Below are 13,305 nucleotides of genomic sequence, written 5' to 3' on the forward strand. Positions count from 1 at the left end.
CAGGAAGTGTAGAATTAAAATAATTAGCATAATGTTTGGCGGGGATTTCTTCACTGACTGAAAGGCTGGTAGAGGCAGAAACTCTCACCACGTTTAGAAAGTGCCTGGATGAATCTCAGGGTTGTATAGGGTGACATATACATACTTTGACAATAAATTTACTTTGAACTTTATATGTGCACTTGAAGAGCAGTGATCTGCAGGGCCACAGTTCTGCTGGAAAGTAGGATTATTTTTACCACCAGAGACAATAGGCTGAATGGTCTCCATCTGTGTCAGAAAATTTATTTTCATTTGTGGGATTCAGAGGCCAGAAAAGAATGAAAATGGTTTGCGAGCAAGGTCTCGCCAACAGGGGAACTAGCCTTGAAGGATCAGACACCCTTTCAGCTGTGAGCTCCGTATCATGATGAAAACGGTGCTTTCCTTGACAGCACAGGAACAGTCCCTTTTGCTCACAATAAAAAGATGCTGGCTGTTACCCTCCACAACCCAAGTTTGTCCAGCCTCTCCTTGTAGCTCATGCCCTCTAATACAGGCAGCATCCTGGTAAACGTGTTTAAAGTTCATTTATTGTCGAAGTATATATACTATACACAACCTTGAGATTTATCTCCCTACAGGCAGCCACAAAACAAAGAAACCCAATAGAGCCCTTTTTTTTAAAAAAGGGGACCGTCAAACACCCAGTGTGCAGAGATGAAAAGAAAGAAATTATGCAAACAATAAAAGTAAGGAAATCGCATTCAGAACTGAAGGTCATGAAAGTGAAGCAGTGTGCAGACACGAAGCCAGGCACCACTGCATCTGATCCAGGAGCAGGCAGCAGCCTCAGTTCAGCAGAGGAACCGGTAAACGTCATGGAGCAGCGAGCTGAACCAGCCCATCCCTCGCCTCTGGCCTCAACATCCTGACTTATTCAATCTAGCTTGGCGCTTAAATCGTTCAAACAGCGAGTCGTTCCTCTCAGACCCTGGCTCTGCCACTTTGATGCTCTCTCGGGCCTGAACTCTGCTGCCCTGATATGGCCAGTACTTGAACTTTCCGATCCGGTCCAGCGTTCAAATCGATTGAACCTCGAGTCTTTCCTCGCACTCGCGCCTGAGCACAGGCTCTGCCTTGACTCTGCCTCACCTCAGTTCTGCTGCATCGGATCCACCTCCAAGTCCACTCCAGCAATGGCTGTACATTGGCTCCTTCCTGGCTCTCTGGCCTGGACGCTGCTACCTTAACTCGGCTTGTACCCGCCACGCTGCAACCGTCCTGCACCTTCGAGACTTAAGTTCACACCACAAAAATGCCAGGTTGTACAGGTGGTTCAAAAGCTTAATTCCAAAAAGAAAGTTAAAAGCTATTGATTACAGTGATCATTTTTGCACCCTCTCCAAAACCTCAACATCCTTCCCTCAATGGAGAAACCAGATCTGAATGCAGTCCTCCAGATGTAACCTAACTACAGTTTTGATAAAGTTGCAATATAACTTCCTGACTCCAGAACTAATTTTTGCTCAGCTAATAAAGGCATGCAGGCATATGCTTTTTTATGGCTACTTTGACTTTTCCCACAGCTATCTTGACTATACCTCTTCCCACCCTGTCTCCTGTAAAAATGCTCAGTTCCTTTGTCTCTTCTGCATCTATTCCCAGGGAGAGGCTGTTCTTTCCAGGACATCAAAGGTGTCCTCCTCGTTCAAAGAATGGGATTTCCTTTCCTCCACCATAAATGCTGCACTCACCCACATCTCCACCATTTTCCGAACACCATATCTTCCCGTCACTTTACCAGGAATAGAGTTCCTCTCGTCCTCGCCTACCACCCCGTGAGTCTCTACATCCAGCACGTTGTTCTCCGCAACTTCTACCGTCTTGAGCTGGATCCTACCACTAACTACATCTTTATCTCCCTTCACTCTCAGCTTTCTAGAAGGGATCACTCCCTCCATGATTCTATTGTCCATTTGACCCTCCCCACTAATCTCCCTCCTGGCATTTACCCCTGCAAGTGACAGAAACGCTACACCTGCCCATTCACCTCCCTCACATCCATTCAGGGCCCCAAACAGCCCTTCCAGGTGAGGCAACACTTCACCAGTGAATCTGTTCGAGTTGTCTATTGTATCTGGTGCTCCCGATACAGCCTCCTGTACGTTGGTGAGACCCGATGTGAATTGGGGGGAACCACTTTGTCGAGCACCTCTGCTCCATCTGCCAAAAGTATAATTTTCTGTTGGGCAATCATTTTCATTCCTACCCATTCCTGTTCCGACATGTTGGTCCATGGCCGCCTCTTCTGCCTATCACCTCCCCCTGGTGTCCCTCCTTCTTCCCTTTCTCCCTTGGTCCACTGTCCTCTCCTTTCAGATTCCTCCTTCTCCAGCCCTTTACCTTATCCACCACTTGGCTTCACCTGTCACCTACTAGCTATCCTCTTTCACCACTTCCCCCACCATTTTTCCTGGCGCCTTCCCCCTTTCTTTCCAGCCCCGATGAGGGGTCTCAGCCCGAAGTATTGAGTATTTATTTACCACCGTAGATGCTGCCTGACCTGCTGAGTTCCTCCACCATTTTTGTGTGTGTTGCTCTGGATTTCAGCATCTGCAGAATCTTTAACCACCCTATAAAACTGCATAGCCACTTTCAAGGAGCTACGGACTTGGACACCAAGATCCCTCTGTACATCAACTCTGTTAAGGGTCTTACTAATAGATAAATAATAAATGAATGAATAAATAAAATTGTGTACTGTCCTGTCTTTCATTTAGTTGTGTTATTCTGGATGGGAAGGACTAGGAGATGCAAGAGATTGCAGATGCTGGAATCTTAAGTTATTAAACAAACCCCTAGAGGAACTCAGCAAGTCAGTCAGGGCTTGTGGAGGGAACTGGACAGTTGACGTTTGGGTTGAGATTCTTCATCTAGTTTTTGTTTAAAATCTATTACATTGTCAGATTTAATTAAGGCTTGGGTGAATGAATTTCTCCAATTTTCCAGGAACCAAGAACATAGGCCCTTTGGCCTATGGTGTTGTGTCAGCCTTTTAACCTTCTCCAAGATGTATCTAATGCTTCCTTTCCACTTGGCCCCTCTATTTTTTCTTACATCCACATGCCTATCTAAGAGGCTCTTAACTATCTTTAATATTTCTGCATTTAGCAGTGCATTCCACATACCCACCTTTGTTATTTATTTGAATAATTCATTCAGGCTCATGACCATCACAAAACCATGCTGAGTAACCCTAATCAGACCACGCTTCTCCAAATGCTTGTAAAACCTGCCTCTAAGAATCCTCTCCATAACTTGCCCACCACTGATGTAAAATTCAGATTAACTTATTTATCCCATGTACATTGAAACGTACAGAGAAATGTGTTGTTTACATTAACAACCAACACACCCAAGTGTGGGCTGGGGGCAGCCCACAAGTGTTGTCACACATTCCGGTATATAATTCCCAAGGTTATCCCTACTACCTTTCTTGAAGGAAGGGATAACATTTGCCACCCTCCAGTGCTCTGATACCATTCCTGTGGCCAGTGAGTTGGGAAATTGGGAAAAATCCCAGTGGGAAATCTGTCCCTTTGGTTGAAAATATAAATGCTCTGATGTTCTTTCTCTTGACAGGTCAAGCCTTTGTTCCGTCACTTCAGTCGCACGGATATCTGCCTGCAGCAGAGGGAACCTCTGCGTGGGACGGATGAGAGTAAGTGTCCACCAGAGGCTCATGTGCGTGTGGGGAAAGAGGCTTGTTTTGCTGTTGTTCTGCTGAACATTGTGGGCACACTGGAGTAAGTCGGTGCCGGAATGTGTGGTGACACTTGAGGGCTCAGTTTGCAGCACAGCCTTGGGTTGTGCTGGTTGTTAAAGACAAATGACGCATTTCACTGTGTGTTTCAATGCACGTGACTGATAAGTGAACCTGAGTCAGTAGTTCTTCCTTGGCGCTGCACGTGAGACCACGCCTGAGCTGAGCCAAGCAAGTTTCTATCCATGTGGGAGATGAACTAAGCAGACATCACTGAGTTTATGGGTGTCACTCCCTGAATCCCTGATTTATGGGTGTTCCCTGCCACTGAACACGCATCCATAATGGACCGGTTCTCATCGGACTGCAGACAAATGAGGCTTGGTTAGGTAGTGAGTCAGGAATGCAGGAACAATGGGTGTGCCATCAGGCTATTGTGTCTGGAAAGGTGTAGGTGATGTTTCAACATCATTATTGGAATGAGTCTGTCATAACTAGTTTCCACACAATCAACAAGAGGTGTGGCATCTAGCAAAACTCTACTAGCTGCAGAGTAAACAGCAGAGAGATGTATTCAGGTGGAGCTCAGTCTGACCTGCTGAGTTCCTCCAGCATTTTGTGTCTGCTGCTCTGACTATTGATAAGGAGACCTGCTGACTTCTTCCAACAGTTGGTTTGTTGCAGATATTCATGCGGTCCCCTTCGTGATCTGTAGATGAGACAAGCCACTTCACATCAGTGAGTTGTTTCAGCAGTCACGGTTGCAGTCTGTGAAATATGGCCAGCAAAAAGTTTGCAAGCATCTTGCCACTATATTTCACAGATATTTAAACCTTGCACCATTGGTTTAGGTATAAATATAGGCCAGAGCACTAGATATTAAAATAGTGCTTAAACGCGCTGGTGTAACACTAATACAGCGGCAGTCACCTGGGTTCAATTCCACTGCTCTAGGTGAGGAGCTTGTCCATACTCCCCACGATCATTTGGGTTTCCTCCAGATGCTCCTGTTTCCTCCCACATTCCAAAGACGCTCCGGTTAGGGTTAGTAAGTTGTGAGCATAATATGTTGGCACTGGAAGAATGTCGACACTTGCTCCTTTCACTCCTTGGACTGGTGACACAAAACAATGTATGTTTTGATGTACCCGTGACAAGTAAAGCTAATCTTTAATCTTTAAATGCAAGCACATTCTGGTTAACCCAAAACTGGAGTTCAACCAAATGCAGCACAAGATGCCAGAGCCAGAAATGTCTGTAGAATTTGTAAATGAAACGGGCATGAGTATTTCCCATAAGTTGCTGAAGGAAAAATCTCTGCTGTGCTGGTTTCAGTTGAGGATGATTCTGATCTGCCATGGTGCTAGCTTCGGTGTTTTTTTTTTCATTCTCTTCCTCCTTTCCCTCCCTAACCAACCCCCACCAGTTTTCTGCCGTATTTACGCGACTGACCATTCCTACGTGACCATCAAGAGCAGGTTATCGGCCTCGGTGCAGGAGATCGTGCTGTCTGTAGCCGAGAAGCTTCAGCACTGCGAAGAAGAGTCAAAGGAGCCCGTGCACAAAAACTTGCTGCTGGTTGCTATAAGATCATCGGGCGGTAAGACCCAATTCTTTGCTGCATATGGAGTTCTGTTTCTGTGGAACATACAGCAAGCTTATCCAAGATGAAGTTGAGAAGTAGTTTCCTTATTCTTCAACAAGAAGGCAGTGGAGGCTCAGTCACAGAGTATGTTGCTGGATTTCTAGGTATTAAGGGATCAGTGCAGGAAAGTAACAGATCAGCCATGATCTCACTGATTGGCAGACTAGGAATAAAGGGCAGAATAGCCTCCTCCTCCCACTATTAATGTTCCTCAATGAGGTACAAACTAATCACCAGGACCTTTGTTTGCTGAGGGGACTTGGTGCAGACAGAACTGATCACCTCTTCCATGAATGCCTTATGAGGATAGGTTGAGCAAGCTAGGCCATTCCTCTTTGGAGTGACAGAGGATGAGAAGTGCCTTCATAGAGCTGTATAAGATTGAGAAGCATAGACAGAGTGGACAGCCATTGTCTTTCTCCCAGAGGACATCCTTTTAAGGTGAGTTTTTGTAAAGTTTAGGGGAGATGTCAGCGGGAGGGTTTTTACACAGAGAGTGGTTGGTGCCTGGTATGTACTGTCATGGGTGATACCTTGGGGACATTGAAGAGACTTGGGTGTGCACATGGATGTAAGAAAAATTGGAGGGCTTACGGGCCGTGTAAGGGTTAGATTGATTGTGGTGTAGGTATATATAGGACGACAGAACGTAGTGGGCAGAAGAGTCTGTACTGTGCTGTACTGTTCTATGAACAGTGCTGAGAAAGCAGGTCAAACACTTCATTTGAAATGGCATGTGTGACAGCATGCTGTTCTCCCAGCAGTGCAACAGATCTCGGTTTGGAACACAAAACTGCTGACTCTGAGATTAGTGTGCTTGAAGCTTTGTACATGGGAAAGCAGTGAATTGAAAAATCGTAATATATTCAGCTCCATCAGTGAATAAATCTCAATTGCAATGCAAGGAAATGGAACAACTCGGAAAAATATATTTTCTGAACTTGGAGAGGGAAACGAGACAGTACTGGCTGGGACGGCAGGGCTGCACAGTGGCTCATGTTGCAGCCTTACAGATCGAGAGAGACGAGTTCAGTCCTGACCTCTGGTGATATTTGTATGGAGTTTGCAGGTTCTCCCTGTGACTACTGGGCTTCCCCCCACGTTTTCTGGTTTCTTCCCAGCTCCCAGACATGTACTGTTTAGGTTATCTGACTACTGTAAATTCCCCACCACAGATAACCAGCAAGGGGAGCTGATTGGATTGCAAGAGATCATAGCAGAGTTACTGGGTAATAGGTGGAGGAATGGATAGGATGTGGGTTTCCTCTGCTGAGAGCCACAAGAGTCCCATGTTACTGAGTTAAAATTATTTGAAACTCACACAAAAAAAATCGGGCAGAAGTTATCAGATGGATTGTAACTGCAGCTGAGAAGCTAGAATGTTTTAGCGGATTTTGATGAAATGGGTATTAAATTTCAGAGAGGGGCCAAATTCAAAGCAGACAACAGTTGACCAAGTAGAGATTCCAAGGTGTCCATAATTTCTCCTTCACCGATGCTAAAGTAACTGTCTCAGGAACAATTCCGTCTCACAAGCAACTCCATCTCAACTCTCTCCTGCTTAAGTAACGTTGTTCAAAGCCTTGTGATGTGATCCTCAAACTGTGTTTTCTTTATGCAGAGAAAACGATGTTTCGGTTGGATGAAGATTCCGTGTTTACGACCTTGGGCGTTAACACTCATCTGTTTGCCTGCACAAAGGAGTCTGTGGAATCACTGGTGAGGCAGAACCTTGTCATATTTTAGTTCTTATCCATGTTATGAAATCCCTCCATGGCTGCCTGACCTTTGGCATTTTGTGTTACCCCCTCCATCTCTCCAACTGTCCTAAATCTTTGAGCTCCTACGATCCTGGCTTGTGCAACCTTAAATTTCACTGTTCTAGCAGCCTTTAATTGCCAAGCTCTGGAATCCTGTCCTCTAGGAACTCTACAACATTCTAATTTTATGCCCAGATTTTTACCGCTTCCATTATCTCAAATAAATAGATCCAAATCAGAATCGGGTTTATTATCACTGATGTACGTTGAGAAATTTGTTGTTTTGTGGCAGCAGTACAGTGCAATACATAAAAATACTAGAATTTACAATAAGGAAAATAATTTTTTTATTTAGCCAGAGGGTGTTGAATCTGTGGAATTCATTAACAGAGGTGGCTGTGGAGGCCAAATCATTGGGTATATTTAAAGCAGGGTTGATGGGTGCTGAATTAGTAAGGGTGGCCAAAGGTTATGGGGAGAAGCAGGAGAATGGGGTTGAAATGGAAAATAAATTGGACATGATCGAATGGCCTGATTCTTCTCCTATGTCTTCTGGTCAAAAGCCAGTAAGACAGATACCAGTGGAAAACTTCACCTGTCATTATTAGAATGAAGTGATGCAGGTACGCAAGTCACCCTATGTAATGTTTTCAGTAGGGTTTGAACTCCAAGGCAAATTAGGTATTTATTATTAACATAAATATGTTGATAACGAACATAGGATCACACCAGTCAATGGCAGCATATGTCTGACCATAGCCAACAATGCCACGCAACCACCCACCCTACACCAGGTAACATCACTCCATATTAGATCATGTGTCGATATTACTGCTCTAGCTAACTGTGTCTGTTCATAGCAAACTATGCTAGATTGGAGTACCACGTGATTACCCAAGACTAGGCAAGAGGCCATTCAGAATTCATTCATTTCCATTAAGTAATTAAACTATTCGTCAGGAGGTTGCTGTTTTGCGAATATCTTTCATTATGTTGATATGTTTGCCTTCCTGTGTGTTTCCACAAGCAACTTGTTGAGTTAGGGTAGAAGCGTATAATCCCAGAGCAGATGGTCCATCTCTTGGAGGCATAAGAGATTGCAGATGCTGGAATCTGGAGCAACAAATAATCTGCTGGAGGAACTCAGCGGGTTAAGCAGCATCTGTCAGTGGAAAGGAATAGCTGAAGTTGAGTTGCCAGTTCCTTTCCTCCCACAGATGCTGCTTGACCTGCTGAGTTCCTCCAACAGATTGTTTATTGGCTCATACCTTTGTCCGCTCTGAGTTAGTTAACCACCTCCACTCTCCTTTCTCCCCTCCTGAGTTCCTCCTTTTTTTTTGTCTGCCTCCCTAAATGGTTTAACCTGTCAGTCATCCTTTACCCTGCCCCACCCTCTATACCAGCCATTTCCCACTCCACTTTCAGTCCCAAAACATCAATGAATTACTCCCCGCCCCCCCCCCGCCCATCCCCGAGTTCTGCCAGCAGATTGTTTGTTGCTCCAGACTCCAGCATCTGCAGAACCTTGTGTCGTCATTTTTCTACTGATAGCTTCCGGGCCTGAGTGGGTCGCTGCCTAATTAAGAAAGCATCACATGTCATCCCATGGGACTATGGTGTTCATGACCAGTGTTGTGAGGTGGTAAAAGGGATGATATGAACTTGTACCAGGCCGAGGATGAAAACTGGCACGGTAGCGTAGTGGTTAGCAAAACACTTTACATTGTCACCTGTAAGATCGGTGTTCAATTCCACCACTGCCGTTAAAGAGTTTGCCTGTTCTCCCCGTGACCATGTGAGTTCCCTCCGGGTGCTCTGCTTTCTTCCCACGTTCCAACAGTGTGTGAGTTCAAGTTGCTGAGCTGTAGGCATGCTAAGTTGATGCCAGAAGCATGGGGACACTTATGGGCTGTCCCCAGCACATCGGACTGCGTTGGTCATTGACACAAATATTGCATTTCACTGAATGTTTTGATATATCGATATGCACGTGACAAATAAATCAAGTCTTTTTCTTTTATCTTTAACCCAAGCTAACACCCAAGCCCATTGATCACCCAGTGCCATTGGCAAATTCTCTTCCCTGAAGGTTATTGGTGAGCCAAATGAAAGCTAAAACTGACAGCTTCCCTGGCCCAATTATTTAGAGTCGGCATCTGTAGATTCCAGCATCTGCTGTCTCTTGTGTCTCCAGGGTGGTTAATGTCAGCCTGAACAGAAGTGAAATATCACAATTATTCTCAGTTCCTTCGAGACAGAGAGGAATGAAAACAAAACCAATTCTATTAACATCCTTTTGGTGGCCTGGGAAATCTGGGTACAATAAAAGGCATTGTACGTATAAATTAAAGATGTTCATTTTGGGGGAAAAGTGAAGATCTGAAAGATAAAGTTTTGTACTTAATCTCCTTTGGGTCCTAAATTGCTTCACAGTGAACAAAGTACTTTATACAGTGTAATCACTGTTGCACCATCCTCCTTTTAGAATAGGACACTACAGCACAGAAACAGGCCCTTCAGCCCATCTAGTCCATGCTGAACTACAATATTTATCTCCCATTAACCTACTACTGGGCCACAGCCCTCCATACCCCTCCCATCCATGTACCTCTCCAAATTTCTCTTAAATGCCAAAAGCGACCATACATTCACCACTTCCACTGGCAGCTCATTCCACCCTATCACCTCCTTCTCAGTGGAGAAGTTCCCCCTCCTGTTCTCCTTAAACATTTCACCTTTCACATTTAACCCATGATGTCTAGTTCAAGTCTCACCCAACCTCAATGAAAAAAGCCTGCTTGCATTTACCCTATCAATAAGTGAGGCCTCCATCGGTTATGGTCAACCATGGATATTGCATCCAAGCTGTCTAGATACGCAAGCCTGGGCAGTACGATATGGAGAGCAAGCTGTTGCCCATGTAGCAAGCTCCCCCTCTCCGTGCAACTGATGAACCCAAAGGAACGGCAGAGACCGGTCCAGTTCAGTACCAGTGGCATCACAGGAGTTGCTAGTCAGTGTTGGATTTAACGTAGGACTGCCTTCGGGACTTGAGCTCCGGATTTTTCCCTCGGGTTTACTCCCGAAGCCTTCCCCATGAGTGGGTTAGCCGCAAGGCAGTGGAGGTTTGAGATCAGAGTTCTCCTTCTCCAAGTAGAGCTGATGAGCCCTTTCTGTCCGAAGTGACTGGTCTTCCGCTGTCAGTAACCGCCCTTTGCTCCTTCTGTCAATAGAAATGGTTCCACCAGGCTTAGTAGCTAAGCCACACATGAAAGCCAGGAACTGGACTTGGTTGTCAGAGTCTATTTGAGACCCATGCCATTGAGAGCATTTTATGGGTAGTAGGAGCTTATCCCCCTTACCACCCCTGACTATAACAGCCTTAAGGAATTGATCCTGTCTATACTTCTCATAATTTCGTTTACCTCTGTTAAATCTCCCATCATTCTTCCATGCTCCAGGAAATAAAGTCCTGACTTATTCAACCTTTCCCTACAACTCCAGTCCTCCGGTCCTGGAAACATCCTTGTAAATTTTCTCTGAACTCTTTCAACCTTATTCACATCTTTCCTGTAGGTAGGTCATCAAAGCTGAAAACAATACTCCAAATTAGGCCTCACCAGTGTCTTGTACAACTTCAACATAACATCCCATCTCCAGTATTCAATACTATGATTTATGAAGGCTAATGTGCCAAAAGCTTTCGTTTTGCCCCTATCTACTTGTGATACCATTTTCAATGAATTATGGACCTGTATTCCCAGACCCCTCTGTTCTACCACACTCTTTAGCACCCTACCGCTCACTGTGCAAGTCTGACTCTGCTTTGTTCTCCCAAGATGCAACACCTCACACTTGACTGCATAAATTCCATCTGCCATTTTTCAACCCACTTTTCCAGCTGGTTCGTATCCCTTAGCAACCTTTGGACTTCCTCGCTGTCCACTACAACCCCAGTCTTGGTGTCATTTGCAAATTTGCTGATCTCGTTAACCACATTATCATCCAGATCATTGATATAGATGACAAACAAACTGCCTTGCCATCATCTGCTTTCCTTGTAACTTCCTCGAAAAACACTACAAGATTGGTTAGACGTGTCCTACCATGCACAAGGCCTTTTTGACTATTCCTAATTGGTACCTGTCTATACAAATATTGAGATATCTAGTCCCCTAGAATACCTTCCAATAACTTGCCCATTACTGATGTCAGGCTCACTGGCATATAATTTCTTGGCTTACTCTTCGAGCCTTTCTTAAACAGTGGAACATCATTGGCTATCCTCCGATTCTCCTGCAGCTCATCTGTGGAAAAGGATGCTTTAAATATCTCAGCCAGGGCCCCTGCAGTTTCTGCACTAACCTCCCACAGGGTCGAAGGAAACAACTTGTTAGGTCCTAGGGATTTATCCACCCTAATTTTCCTCAAGACAGCAAACACCTCCTTCATAATCTGTATAGAGTCCATGACCTCACTGTTGCTTTGTCTCACTTCTATAGAATCTGTGTCCATCTCCCGAGCAAAAACGGATGCAAAGAATCCATTTAAGATCTTCCCCCATCTCTTTCGGCTCCATGCGTAGATGACCACTCTGATCATCGAGAGGATTAATTCTATCCTTTCGCTCTTAATATATCTGTAGAAACCCTTGAGATTCTCTTTCACCTTGTCTGCTAGGGCGCCTTGTGCCTTCTTTTAGCCCTCCTGATTTCCTTCTTAAGTATTGTCTTGCATTTCTTATACTCAATAACTCATTTGTTCCTTCCTGTCTATTCCTGATATGCACCTCCTTTTTCTTAACCAGGACCTCTGTATCTCTCATAAACCAAAGTTCCCTAAACCTGTTATCCTTGCCTTTTATTCTGACTAGAACAATCAAACTCAATACTCTCAAAATTTCACTTTTAAAGGCCTCCCACTTACCAAGTACACCTTTGCTTTGCTACTACTTCTTTGGGATAAATCTATCCTGCACCTTCCAAACTGCACCCAGAAACTCCAGCCATTGCTGTTCTGCCGTCATCCCTGCTAGTGTCCCCTTTCATCTAGGTTAATTGGTCAGATGGGCTTAATTGGGCAGCGTGGGTCTTTGGGGCAAAAGGGCCTGTTACCATGCTGTATCTCTAAATAATATAAACATGGTTAGATACATGTTTGCATAGCAGGAGTATTAAGGTTTACGGGGTAATGGCAGGTAGGTGGAGCTGAGTCCACAGCCATATTAGCCATGATCTTATTGAATGACAAAGCAAGCTCGACAGCCAGATGGCCGACTCCTGCTCCTATTTCTTACCTTCTCTTATGTTATCATCTGTGGGGGCAAGGGGAGAGGGTATTGTTGATGTTCCAGCCCTAAACCCCGCATCAGACCAATTCCTCTTCCCCTCCACTAATGCCGCTTGACCTGCCAAGCTCCTCCAGCAGATTGTTGCTTGCTCAAGGTTTTGAGGGGGCTAGATAGGGTAGGTGCCGAGAGTCTGTTTCTGCTATGAATGAACAAAGCGTTTGGGCGGAGGTTGAAAGTAAGAAACTAAATGATTAAGATAGAAATGAGGAAGAATTTATTTTCTCTAGGCTTACAAGTATTTGGAATCCTCTGCCTGAGAAACCTGGGGATGTTAAGTAACAGAGTAAAATACAAGGGGTCCAGGTACAATCTTCGGAAGGCCATCACACATGCAAAGTAGCAATTCCAGACCAAACTTGAATCACTGAAGGATGCTCGACAGCTGTGGTCCACAAACTATGGACTCACTTTCAAGGAAGTTTCATGTCATGTTCTCGACATTTATTGTTCATTTATTATTATTTCTTTTCTCTTTGTACTTACTGTGGATGCCCGCAAGAGTTTGATAATAAATTTACTTTGAACATATTCATGGCTGAGACAGAGATATACCTGGACTGTTGAGGTGCCATAGGTTATTGGAGCTTACAGAAAAGTGAAGCTGTGGCCAAAATCAGATTCGCTGCAATCTCATTGAAAGGTGGGACAAGCTCAAAAAGCTGAACAAGAAAATTCCTGCTCCTCTTTCTCATGTTCTGCATTTCCTTCAAACCTGCTCCAATGATGCTCATCTGCTTAATCAGCAAGTATACTGAAAGCTTATTCTATTAGCCTTAATTATTAAGTCTATTCCCTGGTCCCAGGT

General features: G+C 44.6%; 1 protein-coding gene across 3 annotated transcripts in view; it reads left to right on the top strand.

Moving 5' to 3' along the window:
- The window catches only part of rapgefl1 (Rap guanine nucleotide exchange factor (GEF)-like 1), a 131,155-nt gene that overhangs the window by 93,790 nt on the left and 24,060 nt on the right, over positions 1-13,305 (top strand). For all 3 annotated transcript variants that reach the window (XM_063037976.1, XM_063037977.1, XM_063037975.1), the window contains 3 exons: positions 3,625-3,703; positions 5,172-5,345; positions 7,012-7,109. In XM_063037976.1, the coding sequence (XP_062894046.1) occupies positions 3,625-3,703; positions 5,172-5,345; positions 7,012-7,109 (351 nt within the window). The remainder of the gene's footprint in view (positions 1-3,624; positions 3,704-5,171; positions 5,346-7,011; positions 7,110-13,305) is intronic.

The sequence above is a fragment of the Mobula hypostoma genome, chromosome X1, assembly GCF_963921235.1.
Source record: "Mobula hypostoma chromosome X1, sMobHyp1.1, whole genome shotgun sequence".
Classification (NCBI taxonomy): Eukaryota; Metazoa; Chordata; class Chondrichthyes; order Myliobatiformes; family Myliobatidae; genus Mobula; species Mobula hypostoma.